General features: G+C 32.5%; 1 protein-coding gene across 3 annotated transcripts; it reads right to left on the reverse strand.

Annotated features, from left to right (window-relative positions):
- Window positions 1–4,777: 4,777 nt before the first annotated feature.
- LOC149793613 (EF-hand calcium-binding domain-containing protein 1-like) lies at window positions 4,778–12,681 on the reverse strand. Of its 3 annotated transcripts, none has more exons than XM_089967574.1 (5): window positions 12,539–12,681; window positions 8,942–9,181; window positions 7,499–7,670; window positions 6,702–6,755; window positions 4,778–5,142 (listed from the first exon to the last, which is right to left on the reverse strand). In XM_089967574.1, the coding sequence occupies exons 2-5, from the start codon at window positions 9,161–9,163 to the stop codon at window positions 5,060–5,062; spliced, it is 531 nt and encodes a 176-aa protein (XP_089823700.1). In that variant the 5' UTR covers window positions 9,164–9,181; window positions 12,539–12,681; the 3' UTR covers window positions 4,778–5,059. The 3 variants fall into 3 exon arrangements, with proteins under 3 accessions (XP_089823700.1, XP_089823701.1, XP_089823702.1); XM_089967575.1 differs by having other exon boundaries at window positions 12,543–12,671; XM_089967576.1 differs by lacking the exon at window positions 6,702–6,755.
- Window positions 12,682–17,994: the final 5,313 nt, after the last annotated feature.

Consider the following 17,994-nt stretch of genomic DNA (forward strand, 5'->3'; position numbering starts at 1 on the left):
TATGTGATTTAATTCGTTTCTTCCACACCTACTGTATGTGTACCAATGTTTAATTTTTTAACATTAGTGGATACAGAGTTGTGTTCGAAGATATTATAATTAGACCACTGACGGTCGTTTTCAGCCCCAATTTTATTTTTCCATTGATGCATTTGCTAGATTAAACCATGATAGCCGCCCAAAAGTTCTCAAATACACGATTAAAACCTCCATCTTAAAACATTTTAGAAAATGCAGTTGCGAAAATATTGTCTTTTGTGATATTGTGTAGCATGAAGTGTATTGACGTTACAATATCGGGACAGTTTTCGTGACGTCAAAGCTATAAATTTTGGGTGTACGATCAATCAGGAAGTGCTTTGCATTAGCAGACGTGGTTTACTTGTTAGCATATGTAAGAAAATTCAAACCTGATACCTCTCACTCGATCCAAAATTTAACATGAAATACTGTTTTAAATATGCTAGAAGACTTTTTTGGAAATTCAATCAATAATGGAGCAACGCGCCCCGCCCATGGACACACTACGGAAATCGACTCAGGCCATTACGGTCGCATAATTCGAATACACACCCTTCAGTCGCATGTCAGGTACGCTAAATACCGAGCCACCGCCGCATGTCCTGCCTGATTTCAAACAAGTGTGTGTGTGTGTGTGTGTGTGTGTGTGTGTGTGTGTGTGTGTGGTTTCGAATTTTAACGAAGCTTTAAAACATTTGCAGTCATATCGCTACGATATCTGCAGTGACAGTTTATAGTGATGTCTAGCACTGGAGCATTATGCCGCAGGCATGTAGCACCATGTCCCACCCAGTCACAGTCCTAACATTAACCTCTTAATGCTGAGCGCCTTGCGAAGCAGCTGTAAGTACCATTTTTATAAATCTTTTATATGACTCGGCCGGGGTTCGAACCCGCGACCTCCCGCATCCGATGTGGACGCTCTAACCACTTAGGCCACAGGAGCGGTCCGGTTTCAAGCTAGAAGGCACGTCGTTCTTATTCTATGTCCCAGAGCGCGCGCACGGTTGTGTGTGTGTGTGTGTGTGTGTGTGTGTGTGTGTGTGTGTTATCTTCATCAATACATCAAAGATTTGGATGAGCATCGTCAATTACTAATTCGACAAAAACAACTTGAATTCACACTGAAACAAGCCATATAAAAGAATCATTAACTTAATTTGAAAACTTGTGAGATCCCGTCTTGTTACTTAATTTTTAATTGCACGGAATTCCCTACAATTGCAACATCCTAAAAAATTTATTTATTACTGAGTATAATGTTTCAATTTGTTATCTAATCACAATTATAACTACGTAAATATCTTTGCAGTGTGTAGCCGTACAAGCATTTTGTCGTGGCTAAGTCATGGGAAATATTGTCCAGAAACTGAGAAAATCCTCGACATAGGTATTTAATCAGCAGTAGTTACTGAGTCGGATGTTTTCTGCGTTCTTGTCGCAAACGTGGGGTAGTAAAGAACCTTGACGCTCCTTGTAGAAATTCATTCAGACTTGAATAAACATACCACTTGTAAAATTTAGTTAGAATAGCCATTCAGGTGCAAAAGCCTCTTTCAACTGAGAAGGTGACCTAAGGTATTGTTTTCTTTAATTTATTTTAGTTGACTAGTTGAAACAACGAAATTTTATATTCGCATAACAATGGAAATAGCTGAGCTTTCTAAATATATAAGTAACATGTTATTCCCCAAAAAAACCATTATGCCACTTAAGCGCTTTATGATTGCTAGTAACATGACAGTACCAAATAACAGTCTGCCACTTAAGCGCTTTATGTATACTAGTAACATGACAGTACCAAATAACAGTATGCCACTTACGCACTTTATTTATACTACTAACATGGCAGTACCAAATAACAGATGTAAATATCAGTAACTCTTGCAAACATAAGAAAGTTCCGAAAAAAGAAAACATCAATATGATCATGCAGATAAAGTTAATATTCTGATTTATTCCAAGTGGCCAACTCTGTGGAGTACAGCTTAGTCAAAATTCTCAGTTTTTACTATGCTATAAGGTTATACAGATTTAATACGGGAAATATAGTACGAATAAATTGATCCGGCCTCCATAATTTGAAACTGAGGAGGCTTGCTTTAAAAGCTCTACACATAAACGTTGCTTTTAACCCTATATGCACTTCAATTCTTTCTGATTCTTTGTTCCAAATCTTGAAGAAAAAATGCTTTTACAAATATTTTATGTTTGGAATAAAATCGTCAAAGTATTGATCAATTTCAAAATGAACCATTACTTTTCTTATCCTTTAATGTAAGACTGTATACGTAAAATCAAATGAGGTTTTAACTTTTCTGTAAGCAAACTGACTAATCAGTGTGAGTTCAAATTTATTACATTATACGGTATAAGTATATATACCCGAGTTGGTGGTGATCATTACGTAATATAACAAATAAGTATATGTAATACCACGTTACAAAGACTTCGTATCTTTCTATTTTCTTCACATTTACTGTCATTCTTTCATATAGTATTACATATTGAAATAATAAATCTTTCAAAGGATGAACCTGCATTAACTATTAACTACTTACAAAGTCTCACAATCATTGATATAACAAGGCCAACATGCAACAATTATTTAATTTACCAGTATATTTCTAAGAAGTTATAATAAGCTAAGTCCACGCAGAAAGAAGTAAATTAGGACGAAATGAGATTGTAGAAACTATGAAATCATATATATCTTATATTATTAAAAGCCTTTTGTAACTTTTTTATACAATATATTATTCGACATGATGAAATTACTTCGTTATTTTGTTTTTCATTTAATGAAAACAATTTTAAAAAATGCAAAGTATTCACCGCAACCAAATTTGATTCTGAACAATAACACACACACACACACACACACACACACACACACACACACACTTTCTTCAGACGAAGTTGTATACTCGTATGATAACATCCATGTTGGTTTTTATTGTCTCATATAATAAAGAAAATCAGGACTTATCGTATATCCATGGTAAGAAAAAAATTGTAACGTTTTAATATAAACTACTGAAGTATTGCATTATGGTACGTGTGTACTAGAGTTATGTAATTACTGAATATGCCTGAAGGAAGTACTTGAATAATACTGACGCTGTTTATGACAAGACTTAGCCAAATTTACATTTATTGCAAGTAAGGAAGGTCTCCATTTTTTATGATACATTTTAATGTTTTGTTTTTTAATGCCAATGACTTTATTCCTGGTAAAAGGCTGATTCTCGCGTGAAAACAAAGTCAATGTCTATTACGTCGTGTGCAGGAATGGCCTCTAACCTCGTGATTAATCTCGCCAATCATTTATCATAAACTCAAAAGCATGCCAAATTATGTGCAGTTTGTAGTCTCTGCTCAAAAGATCTTAAATGTTCACATCCAATACGTTCGAGCAATGGTTCGCTTGCCACCCTAACAATACTTTTCATCTTCCATCTTCCAGATATGGTCTAAAGGTTCTGGAAAATATTTTTTTAAATGGATAACCTCAACAAATCATCATACATACGTAACTTGCTCTGCATTTCGTTTGGATCGGTACTTACCTTGCTGGAGTGACGCATTTTAGTTCATGCTTTTTAAAGCACCCATAGTCTGTTTTACTAACCGTCAGTTACATTTGGGAAAATGTACACCTCCAACTTTAAGACGTGTTTCAAATATTACATACAGTCTGCCATAGTTTCCCAGAGTATGAAGCAATCTGGGAACATATGGATAGTTTGTACTAGATACAGCGAATGGTGAGATAAACAGTGATTTCACCTAACATCAAAAGTTTCCATAAGATAAAATAAGAATTCTTTATTTCAGACTACATAGTCCATATATCCAAATTAAAATTTAGATATAAATTAAAAACATTGCAAACAGAAAAGAACATATATATATATATATATATATATATATATATATATATATATATATATATATATATATATATATATATAATTAACTGCGCCCTGCAATGTTATGAATGAACTTAAGTGGCATATTTTTTCCATTTGCTAATAATATGGGAATTTAAATGAATGTCGTACTTCCAAAGAGATGACAATATACACTTCTTGCTACTACATATTCTTGTCATCATTGAGAATACATACTTTCTTGTTACTTCATGGTTTATGGATTGTATACTTAATATAATAAACATATGTACCATATCTAGCTTATCATTTTAATAATTTGCATCATGTTCAACAGGTTTTACATCCGTTCTCATTGTTGTTGTTCTATAATGTACCTCTAAATGTGTCCACTTGTACATGTGGAAGGTCAATAGTAACACTACATGCCCCTTCAACATACACATACAGTACATGTGGAAGGACAATGGTAACGCTACATGCCCCTTCAACACATATATACAATACATGTGGAAGGACAATGGTAACACTACATCCTTCAACATACACATACAGTACATGCGGAAGGACACTGGTAACACTACATGCCCCTTCAACATACATGTACAATACATGTGGAAGGACAATGGTAACGCATGTCCCTTCAAAATTTATGGTTGGGTATAAAAAGGAGGGAGAGTGGAACTCATTCACAAGTATAGATTAAGATATAATCTACTGTGTCAGTGTTATTGTGAACACCTGATGATCCAACTTGAAAGAAGGCAGATGTATTGAATAAAATATAAACAAGAAATGATCAATAATTCTAGGTTTAAGATTCAGGTGTCAGTGAGGTTTACATTCTCATTAATAATAAAAAATTCACTGTTAAGAGTATTTATTTGTATATAATCAACATGTTCACTTTTTTCATGACAGAGGAACACAACACGTTGTTTGCTCTTGCAGATTTCTCTCCATACATCAACGGCACTTTTATTAAAGCTCGTTCAGCCAAGACACACCAGAATGTCTGCTACGTTATGACTATTTTTAAATAGTAGTATATTGTATTTATTATGATAAAACGACCTTTTCAAATGTAATTGTACCGTCACCATCTAAGCATAATGAAAGATTTATAGCGTTGTATAAATTCTTTATTATTGATGTAAAGATTCTTCAGTCTCAGACTTGCGATCCGCTTTCTCCTGAATATAGCCATTTTCACCTGATGTTTTCTCACCTGAAAGATAATCAAACGTTTGCATGAATAAAGCGATGTTAGGAAATGAAGGAAGCGCATCAAAAATATTTGCGGTATAAAGAAGAGCTTGTTTTCTGGAAAAAAGTATACAAATAAATCCAATTCATTTAAAAACATATGGTGTCAAGATGTATAACAATAACTACAAAAAGAATTTTTCATTGACAAAACTTTCAATTGCAGTCTAAAGTGCAGCTTGTTCAGGTTGTTTATTGCATCTCGACATGTAAATGAATCGATTCTGTACAAATAGCACCTCTGATGTAAATATGAGACTAACCTATTTCGATTAATTTTCACTAAGTGCAGGCCCCTCTGATGGCACGTAAATGCATATATCGATTTGGTTGAAATATTTTTCATCAAATGCACTCTGATTGCTCTGCCTTATATGTTTCTTTGTGTGGTGGTTGGGTATGTTCATCTCTTTTTTATGGTTTCTGAGAGAGAACATGTAAGCTGCACAAACAATCAATTTTCCCTAAGCAGCCGAATTCGGCCGTGTACAATGTCATGTTTTCTAACTTGGGTGCTTAACTTTTGTCCATGCTTCGAAATTGTACTTTAAACTAATGGTTATTTGGAAACATGTTGTTTACATAACTAACTTTTCCCCATGATTATGAATTGTAAATAACATAACATTTTAGCTCACAAGGTTCCAGAAACAGACGTGCTTATAATTTTCATTCGAATTTTCCGTTGAATGACTTCCATGTAGGTAAAAAAAATTATAAATAGGGACTTTGTACACAAATAATTTACTCGTTTTAAGATCAATCTATGTGAATCAGTTACAGTTGTGCTCTGTTTTGAGAGGAATTATATATTTAAATTATCCATTAGAATTTGTAAGTGATCATTGAAAGTGGATTAACACATTGTTTTTTGGAATTATTGTGACCTCATTAAAAGACCTTCTGGATTACATCATTTTGGCACATCAGGACGCTCAAAAACTGTTGGAATTCATTATGTACATAGTAATCCATTAGACTTGCGATAGGACATTTAGGATTTTGGGGGATTTAATTCACAATTTTGTGTTGTAGAGAAATAAATGATTTTTTATAATTTAAATTGTTGGTTTCACTTCTTTCTGTTACTTACTTTAAGACCTAGAGTATAACAAGAAGCTAACTTCGCCAAGGTAGATTCGAATTTGTTGTCATCTGCTGTTTATGATTATCATTGGTTTTGCAAGGATCACGCAGCCTTGTTGCGAAAATCATGTTAGCAGACATCTTTATGAAAGAATACAATGACAAGGAGATCATGAACTTCTAATGTAGATTGGATTATAGTTTTCAAAATGATTGAAGAGTTATAACTCTTGATAGATACGTATCTGTCTATTTTTCGTTCAGTGTCTCTACGTCTAATGTATTGGAAAACGACAGAATATAAGTTGAAAGACGATTATAAATTAATGTAATAAAATAAATACTGATACAGTCGAATATATAATGCGTTTATCTTAAACGTGTAGTTTCTCTTCAGCAAATTATTTAATTTGTACTTAATAATATAAAACTTACTTTCAAAAATAAATGGAGCCGAAACTAATTCTTCTCCATCCAGTTTGTCATCTCCTTAAAAAAATAAGGAAAAAAATAAGAGGGAATAGTCAAAAAAAATTACAGTATTTTATTAACAACGAAAGCAATCCCAATAATCATTTATTTCTCTCGTTTTATGAGTGGCTTGTGAAAATTTAATTTTATGGCACAGTAGGCTACAAACAACAGGAATTACCTCCAGGTACGAATGTTTACGGGAGGAGGAGGAGAGATTTTAAAACTGAAATTAAATGGCTTAACTGCTGTCATAGTATTCGGCAACTCTTTCAAGATAGGAAAATTGCTAATATTCTTAATACAGGATCACTAAATAAATGTAAATCAATTATAAAATAACCTACACGACAAACATAATTAATTCAATAGGATCCTCATTTCACACTATTTTCATCCGGCATGCACACAGTTTGATTTCCTATTTGGTCAATCTGATTAAAATCCAAATCCCCAGCATTACTGAAATCTGACGGACACAAAAAAGATGCCAGGTTCTACTGATCATCAGAATCACCAATCAGATTTTTCTGCATCAACGGATGAAAATGAAAACTTGATTCGGAACATATAGTCTCTAGCTATAAATCTCCCTAACACGAAATGCAGTGCTTTATTTGAAAGGTTACTAAAGCATTAACCTTTGTGCATAAAAGGTCGACTTGTTATAAGCAAATTTCGATTTCATTCAAATTTTCTCATAGGTATAAATGCTGTAGGGTTTGATTAGGCTTGTACCGTATGCAATTTTCACAGCTCACCATTTGTATCAGCAAATTGAAACACATTATAAACTTCATCCAGTGGAACTTTCTGAGCATTTGCAAACTCTTCGGGTGATATAAGTTTGTCGTCGTTCAGGTCATAATGACGGAAGTCTCGGGACATGGGTACAACTTGATAATCTTCATCAGCCGCTGCCAACTCAGGGATCTAAAAATAATGATTAAAGACTGAAAGACGATTAAGAAAGGGAGTGAAACTTAAAAACTGTATTGCTTATATATGCTATGACTTGGACGTACTCGAAATTCCTTGTATACCATGATAAAACTGTTGTTCGCAAAACCAGTCAGTCAAATGACAAAGGACTTTTTTGCTGGAAGTAAAAATTTTCATTTCCTCGCCAACCGATATTAGTTTCACAAATGTTTGTTTAAAACTAGTGAACGATTTTTTTTACAAAATTCATTAAAACAAGCTTCAAACTGCGATTTCAAAGCATGATTACGAATAACAGACATTTGTTTTTTTGTGATTGACCTTTATTCAAAATTGAGGGTACTAGTAGATGTCACATGTCTAATGTCATGCCGTGTAAATAAGTTTACTAAGTTTGAAGTATGGGTACAGCCTTGATTCTGACCTTAGAATTTTCTAGAACCGAATTATGTTTACAGGTTGATGGATATTTCCGTTGTGCCGAATGTTCTGAAAAAGAACTTTTGAGCCTTATCCCATATATTAAAATTTTATTTCAAGATCGATTACATTAGAATCATTCATTCCTATATCAGTATCCAACGTTTAATTACTCTTTTTATCGTATTCAGTTTTAGTTTGAGAGGACATTTGTAAAATTATTTATTGGAATTACAAAGTACACAGCATTTTCAGACTAAATTATTGTTTTGAATTATTGTTAATTCACGTGAGATCATCTTGGATTATAACACTGTGATGCATCAAGATTGTTAGCACCTTCCAGACTACAAGCACATAAGAACGTTCAATTTTGGAATTCATCCAAAACACCACTGGAAATCATTAGGAATACTCAATACTTTTGGACTTGTGATAGAACATTTAGGACAATCGGGATTTAATTCACAATAATGTAAGTTATTTTTAAATTTCACTTTGAATTCTAGGGAAATAAATTATTTTGTTAGTTTTACAAAACGTGTTGGGTTCATTCTATTCTCTTCTGTGGTTAATATCTTTAAATCTTTGCATGTCTTTCGGGGTAAATCGATTTCCATTCCCATTATTTCAAGAGATCGAGCGACATAATATGGGATGATCGGCATTCATTTATTACTGGGTAAAGTTAAATACGTTATCAAACCATTTCCTAGTATACATACATACATACATACATATATATATATATATATATATATATATATATATATATATATATATATATATATATATATATATATATATTTCGTAGAATCATTTCAAGCACATAGTTTACTTACGCTTCTCTTGCAAACCCTTCGGCATGCTAAATGACACAAATGTGCCGTGATGGCTGGGTGCCACCCTGCATTATCGCCAAAGTTGGGACATTCCGTGTGGCAGACCTCTTGACATACGGGCACTGGGATGTGAATCCGCGGTAGTCGAAACCGCCAGGCTACAGCACCATCTAGCAATACTACTGTCACAGCCAAGAGAATCAAACACGCCCCAGTATACATATTTGAGTTGGTTGATGCCTATATGTGGAAAAATTAGATACAGTATCGAGAAAAAGCTGTATGTAATGAAATATGGTCTCCAATCAAACAATCAGTTAATTAATTCATATATCTATGAAAACAGCACCTGCTTGCAAATCATATCAAATATTGTTACATGTTACATTAGTGAAAACATCACTTGTTTACAAATCACATCAAATATTGTTACATCTTATATCCATGAAAACGCTACTTGTTTACACATCATATCAAATAATGTTACATATAAAAATCCCTAGTTTGCTTGTCACTGATCTACCGTTTGTTTTCGAAGTGTTTCACTGTTGCCGTGTAGGAGAATAAAGCTAAAAGAAAGTGACTTAACATTCAGAAAGGGTAAAGGAGAACAACAACAATGATGGGATGTAAAAGTAAACGACTAATATATTCGATAAACAATGTAATGTAAACCAGCTAAGGAAAGTAAGACGCGGAGAGAGAGAGGGAGAGAGAGCACAAGGTAAGACGAGAGAGAGAGCACAAGGTAAGACAAAAAATAGACTGGCCTACCAGCCACAAAACCAAAAGTACAACTATAAAGAAGAGCCGACAATAGCTTCGAATATTAAGAAGGCTATCATATGACGATTTTAGATGAGCAGTTGAAGAATTCAAAAATATAAAACAGATTACAGATGCTAAAAACGAAGGCAGAAAGGGGCCACATTAAAATATATATATATATATATATATATATATATATATATATATATATATATATATATATATATATATATATATATATATATATTAAAAGGGGCCACATTAAAAATAATATATATATATATATAAGAGGGGCCACATTAATATATATAAATATTAATGTGGCCCCTTTATATATATATATATATATATGTGTGTTAAAAGGGGCCACATTAATATATATATATGTATCTTGAAAGGGGCCACATTAAAATATATATGCCATAAGTGGGTGTGTTAAGAGTAGACATTTCATAAACATCGACCGATATCAGAACATAAGTTCAAAAACAAAAGTAACAAGCGTTTCCTTTCTGGAAATTACTCCATTTATTCTGAGAAAATTTATCAAAACGAATCCTTCCATTATATTTTTCTGTCATTTTTAACAATTAACATTAGCATTCTAAAAATTCCACACGTTTCGACTTCATGCATTAGAGGTATGTTTTTATGTAGAAGGTTTTAATCCTTATCCATGATGTGTGTAACAGATGAATTATTATCAGTTCTTATAAAATTATCCGATAGTTTCCTAAAATAAAATCTTAATTAATCGGAGATTTTGTATAGTGTTGTCACACTAGCCTTAGTGTATTCAATAGATGATCGTCACAACATATCTATCTTTAAAATAAGGTAGGTTGTTTATGTAGGAAAGGCTTTGATTTTGTAAGCAGTGGAATAGCGGTAGTGTACCTTATCATCCAACGTTGAACCTAAATACCTAATACAACTTTGAACCTAAATACCTAATAGGTTTGTATTTCTTTGTTCTTTCGTTTGTTTTAGTATGATCCTTACGATAAAAGGATCAGTAAATAGTTCTGTTTAAATACTTATTGGATGCATAACTACAAAAATAGTGAAAACCACCTAAGACGATTAAAAATAATCTTTAAGAATGATTACCAGCTTGAAAGGTAACGAACACGCATCAGCAGACTGGACAGAAGAAACATTTAAGAAAGAAAAGTATCCCAATGAATGATGGTTTCACACGTAAATGTTAAATGAAACCTTTCAATGTGCCATTTCTAAAGACGAATACAATCGCTGTACAAACACCACGAAACGAAACATCTAGTTCGTACAAAGTGGTGAGTTCTGTAGTGTATGAATAGCCTACATTTTGAAAAGCCTTTGAATCAGTTCATAAGAAACAATGTGGACGTTAATAAAATACAATGGTATACCATGCAAATTAACGAAAATGATGCGGCGTTTATACGAAAAGAGTATCTAAACTTGAATGCGCATTTGTACAACTCATATATTCACCGATTCATCCTCACCCAACCCTACCCCTCTCCCAGCCCCATCGCCACCCCAAAAATAAAAAATGAATCCTAGCAGTTAGCGTATCACGGCATGCCTGTAATCGAAATGTTTCAAAAGACGCTCAGAAACCAATCAAGTGATATAACGCAGCGAGCGAAATCAATTAAACCGTTTTCATGGGGGGGGGGGTGACTTCACTTAAACGAGAGGATCCAGTGGGGTAAAATAAATTATAAAATGAAACAACAATATTGTAGAGTTATTACTATACATTGTATTACTTTTTAGTGCAACTGCCCTGTTTTTAAATACAAGGTGAATGTTCTGGAACACCAAGATATATCTTCTAATTTACACAAGTGTCGTTGTACAAGTCACTTATCTTATGTTGTGGAACACCAAGATATACTTTATATGAAACAGCGCTGTATAGCAACAATACAGACTAATAGTTAGCGCACAATAAATGAGAGGGGTGAAGACTAATCAACGTTACAGTAATTCTTCAGTCAATGAAGTCAAATACATTTCATTACTAAAGGGCAAATACCTTTGGAATAACATCAACTTTATAATAAATTTTGAAGTAAATACACTGAGAGACAGACAGACAGACCGAACGAGTCGGAGATAGAATTTAGGCTTTCCAAATAGGCGCAGCAGAGAATACGTGACTAAAAATTAACCTTTAGTTGACGTCCTTAGAAACGCGTGGTAATGGAAAGTCCTTTAAAATATACCTTTGAATTCTAAAATTGTTGTTTATGTTTAAAAATGTCATATTTTTCTTTCTCTACAAATAAAACCAAAACAATAAAAACAATCGTTACCACCAAACAGTTGCAATATTTAGAGCTAGTTTGAGAAGGAGATAGGGAGAGAGTAAATAGACAGAGAGACATGAACAAATCAAAGAAAACCAAAGCGAAAATGCAATGGCTTACATATCTTTGAATGAAATAGTTTAATCTAAATAGTTTTCCTTGTGTGTTAAGGATAGATTTGAAAATCACAATCTACGAATAGGAAAAGTGTGAAAATAAACGAAAAGAACTGTAACACTCCGGTAATCCAACGCATAAAATTAGGTCGAAGACTATGCAGTTGAAATTTAGATCGAATCATAAATGATATCAAAATATGTCAATATCATTCAGTTAAATCTAACTCAGTATTAATAAGAAAAAAAATTATGTAAGTATCTACACTAGCAGGAAAAAAACACAATTATGAACAATGAATAAAGAACTCGTACACATAAGAGAATCAAACGGAGAAAAAATGTTCACGGCATTACAGAACAATTAGAAGTCAAGATAAAAGTTAATTATAATAATAATGGATGCATACCTACGATGTATACTTGTAATGATCACCGGTCGTGGAATACATCAACTACTTGCAATCAGCAGCTTTATATACGATGGCTGAATTAAACGTGTAGGAGAAAAACTGACCAAAAAGGAGAAAATACTACAATTGCTGACTTGACATTTTAAATAGAATAAGGAGTGCACAAAGAAGTGGACCACTTGTTATATTAAGTACTAAAATTATCTATTTCCTCATAATTCCCATCAACGGCACTTTTATTAAAGCTTGAACAAAGTTTATTTGTTCTCAGATGAGGAATAACTCGAGAAGCCATTCACAGCAGTTTTACTGCGGATGGCTTTATTAAGTCTTATAAAATTATCCATCCAAAACAGCTGCATTTAAATGCAAATTTTGTACAAACATCTTCAAAATTCGAAAGACTATGAAAAGGGTTACAAAATGCTATTAATATGTTGATTCCCACCGTCTTATATTTTATTAATCGAAGGAAAATTCTTTCTTTTCTTTTTAGGATGCAGGAAACAGACTTCAAGTTCAGCATTGAAAGAATGATAAGACCCAATCAAGCTATTCTATGTATTTCAATTAAATATGTCTCCCGTATTTTGAGGAAGTACTTGAATTAGACCCATATGTTAAGGATGATTGGTCAGACTAAATTTTGTATTTTATGAAGGAGGAAGTTGTGCTTACCCTCTTATCCAGACAGATCAGCTTATCGCTGACATTTTTATTTCTTAATAGAGACGAGATAAGCTTCCTAGTAAAAAGTTAAAACTGCATCTTCAACGCCAATCCATAATACCTGTGTCATACATAAGCACGTGCATTGCACATGCCGATACATTATCTTGAGCATTTCGAAGAGCAAATGCCATTGAGCGTTGAAACTCTCCTATCTGCATGTTACATAACCAGAATACTTCCAGACATAAGATTTAACTTAATTTCTTTACAACAGTTATGCCATATATAGTGATTCACAAGGTAATTCAACATCTATACGTATATAGTGTAAATTTCAGTATAAATGTATACCATTATTAGCTCCATTTTACTGTTGAGAGGAGAAATTGTTTCGTTGAAATGTGAAAAATTATGGAGAAGATTGAACTTATTCTTACATATTCAGTAAAACTATTAAGAATTAATTTTGCTTCGATACACTTCCAGAATATATCTTAAAGAGCTTCTGAAGAACATATGTTGTTTGGCATTTTAGAAATGGTACATAAATTAATATTAGTTGGTAAAGCGTCTTGGAAAATTTTAGTTTGAAACCACCTTTGCTTGTGACACGTAGACACCTTTCTAGCACAGTAATTTAATAGTAATTATTGCAAATTGATTGTTATACATTCTTTTTTTAACTATCAATAAAGACCAGTGTAATAACATATATTAAATACATCATTTTATGTTAAAATTAAAGTTATTAATATCAAGTTTATACCATTTGTTATCAAAAAAATGGTAATAAAGTTTATTTCGAAATATTGCATTATTTATTCATTACAAAACACTTTAAAATTCACTGTACTAATGATATTAACTTTCAAAATTTATGTATATAGTTCTTTTTAAATCCAATGCTTCTATATTACACTAGACTCTCCAGTTCTAATATTGACATTCATCTATATTTGTGTTTATACAAAGCTATCTTTTCTTTATACTCTAAGATTATGATGTAGCTTAATGTATCCTGAGCGGAACAAAAACATCAATCAAAAACTGTGTCTTGCCTACATGACTTCCCTTAAGTAAATCTACTACAAACAATTAACAAATGGTCCAGATGTGAAACGAAGGCAGCTACAATATGTTTGCCACATTTTCTAAGAAGCAATCGTTCTTGTAATCGAAGTTAATGTAATGGCATCTGTGAATATATTGATATCCATCATGTTATTATAACTTCAGTGTAATCCTTAATAATGACTACTTTGAAATTCTAACTTTGACCCTACCCCAACGATCTTATAGAAAAAGTATATGAGTACATTATGAGGAGGATTTAATAAACTCAATAATAAATGAGAAACTCTTGACAGTACCATATTTTTAATAACTCCGTATTTGCCATTTCAAAACAATATTTCGAACTTCAATAACTTTAGTCTCATATGTTTATTTAACCACATCATTTTAGTCTGCAGAGATGATCATACCGACGAAAGTAAATTTAGATATTTCCCAATAGAAATGATATTCTGTACAATACGCAACATTACTTTTGTTCTACTGCCAGTGCAGACTGCATTAGTTCTTTCGTCGTTTATGTTAAGACATGAACATTTGGAATATTGATATCGTAGGTCCAAAACTGATTTAAGAGGCATTTCAAAGCCATTAAGAGTCAATGACGCGTCAACTGTATTCTACAAAAATTACATACCTTCCATTGTTTATAATAATTTCCTTATATTTAAACATCATAGTATTATTATATGGGATAATAATATATCTAATAGTATAGGATGAAAATGTCAGGAGAGATTTGGTCTCCTTGTGTCCAGTGTCTCCTAAAATGAGAACCTGATGAAACACAATTACACAAGATATTTTATTAGTGTAAAATATCTATCCAATATTGTAAACTCATCTACAATACTTAAACACTGCTAAACATTATGGATGAAAAACTAGTATCTTGAACATTTAATACATATGCGACTTTGTATACTTCACATACAGCCATGTTTGAAACTTAAAGCTTTAATTGTAGTCCATAATGTTAATATATATATATATATATATATATATATATATATATATATATATATATATATATATATATATATATATATATATATATATATATATATATATATATATATTCTCCTATGAACGATTCAGCTTCACGAGATACAGAAATAGTAATGAGAACTATATTTGCATCACCTCAAAGTCACACGCACAGATTTAATGGTCGTATCTTGGTCATTTCCAATTATAAAGACATTTTTTACAAATTGTATTTCACTTTTTAAGATTACAAGAGGAATCGTTAAGTAATATGAAGAAGGCTTAATATATATTTATAGAAAATGTATATAAGAATAAAAAAATGTCACGACTGAGCTAGTTGCCGATTGTATTTCGAAATAAAAGTGGAAAATGTGGTGATTTATATTTGTGTGCTATCGAAAATGTTCCTCCTTATATGAATTTCATCACTTTTAAATCATTATCAAAAAACCTTTGTTAAAGGAAAGTCCAAAAATACTGAGTGTTAAAGAGATGGAGTCCGCTTACTGACCGCAAAAACTACAAGTCATTGCACAGACTGTAAATATTTAAAACATAAGTATGCACAAATAACTCACATGTTTGTACTGAATTTACAATAGGGTATAATTTGTGTATTAATTGCAGGAAGAAAATGGAAATTGCATGAAAAGGAAATCTAAATTTTATATTCTTTAAAATGAAGACAAGTATGTCTGATAGTTCCATCAAACTTTAAGTAAGAATAAAACATCAGAGTGGAACCAAGTTCTTCTCTTTAATAACGTCATCTGGGATATAAGACATGGGTGTTTAAATTTATCTAATGATTATAGCCCAGCAGGTATGAAACCTTAATCTCAAAACTCCTTTGATCAAAGCAACTTGGGCTAAAGCTGTAAAAGTAAATCTATATGAAACCGCAAATACATAGAGGTTGTAGAAATTTGGCCTGGAAGGTATTCGTTTATACAAGTGTAAGAATATGAACAAAATCGTAATATTTTCTTGAATATTGCAGTCAAGGTTTTCAAGAATACTGTACCGGAAATTAACCATTTTTCAGGGATTCCGTGAAGCGAAATTAGTAATCTGGAAATCGGTCCCTAGTAGCTCTGACTAAACCAGTGGTTACTTGCTATGATAATCGAATATTGATCTTTGCACTTGACATGTTCATGCTTCAGGTGCAATTTAGCAAATTATTTATGTAGACCGTTCAGGAGAAGAAACATAGCGGGATAAAGCTATGAGTTTATACCGATGGAAAATATGTGATTTAACATGCTTATTTTGACGAACCAGAGTCATGACGAAACGTCACTGTGCTTACCAAATTTTATCGTGCTCTGAGAAAAGACGAATATTGGATAAATAAGGTTTCAGTCTCGTGGATTATCAGCTTCCAATAAAAAATAATAGTTAACGTTACTTTCATGTTTGAAACAATATATCTATATCTAAAAAAAGTATGATACCAATCCATAATGTTTACCACCATTTCTTGCGTCTTAAGGTCAATGTACAGTCTAACCTTACAATTAATCGACATGCAATATCTTCAGATCAAATCATATTATTCGTAGAAATTTTGACATGAACTTCCATATAACTTTGTAACAGAATCGGTGTCTCACATTGCAGGTCAGTTCCCCCCCCCCCATTCTTAAAGGTTAAACACATGCAAATCCCTTTTTGTTTCAAACAAGAAAGAAAACCTATTTGGTTTTGGTGTACTAAAAATATTTGTTCGAGTGTGAAAACACCTTATCTTGATCTGCACAGTTCGCAGTACTCGTTCCTGTGCTGAATGAACTGCACATATCTTCTCTAAATTATATCCCTTGTTTAAGACGTAAAAGGATATGCAAATGTGTATAATGTGTTATTTCATCCAGGACCACAATAAATTATGTTTTCAAAAATAGCTAATAGAATCTTTCTTCTTTTTGCTTTGTTTTGTTAATCGACGTTTTGTAAGCTAATAACATACACAAAATTGTTACTAAAGAAAACTATTCAGGTTGATTAGTTAGGTGTTTACGACACTGTATGATTAGTAATGAGTATTACGGCACATCATGATTAGTTAGGCGTTTTACGGCACATCATTATAATTTTGGCAGTTTACGGCACAATATGTTCAGCTAGATTAATTACGGCACTGCCTAATTAGTAAGGTGTTTTACGAGGATACTGTTTAGTACCAAAGCTTTTATGAAAACAAAAAATAAAGAAATGAATGCATCTGATGGAAACTTTTCCACTGCCCACTCTCCCATCAGCCGTTCCCTGACTTCTGTGTCCTTTTGTGAGTTACGCATATTTTAATCTCTGATGAAATGTAAATCAAATGTCCTCATAAATTATCTACGATGACCTTCAAACCTTTTCAAAGGATCCATGAGGTCAAAACCATCGTTAAGATTCCTCCAAATTTGTCACAAATATGAGACTATCCGGTTTCGGGTTTACTCAGTTTATCGAAACATTTTCATCACCCCGTGTGATTCTGGAATATCTTTGTGATAATTTAATTGCCAGCTGTAAATTTTAGCTAAACATTCAGCAGGCATTACGAAATCAAATAAGGTCATCATTCCTAGAAATCTCATGCAGAGTCTTTCTTTGTCATTGAGCAAAATTGGAGAATTTTCTCAAATTTATGGAATACGTGAACACTTTTTCAATAGCAAAAATATATTCCCATATGATGTTATTTCTCCCCTAACAAAAGT

The sequence above is a fragment of the Sinohyriopsis cumingii genome, chromosome 8, assembly GCF_028554795.1.
Source record: "Sinohyriopsis cumingii isolate HCF-2022 chromosome 8, ASM2855479v2, whole genome shotgun sequence".
NCBI classification, from domain to species: domain Eukaryota; kingdom Metazoa; phylum Mollusca; class Bivalvia; order Unionida; family Unionidae; genus Sinohyriopsis; species Sinohyriopsis cumingii.

Coding starts and splice junctions, on each gene's coding strand:
- LOC149793613 (XM_089967574.1), bottom strand. CDS start 9,163: ATGTATACTGGGGCGTGTTTGATTCTCTTGGCTGTGACAGTAGTATTG. Junction 7,671..8,941: donor GAAGGGTTTGCAAGAGAAGC/GTAAGTAAACTA, acceptor CATTATTTTTAG/ATCCCTGAGTTGGCAGCGGC. Junction 6,756..7,498: donor TCAATTTGCTGATACAAATG/GTGAGCTGTGAA, acceptor TATTTTTTTAAG/GAGATGACAAACTGGATGGA.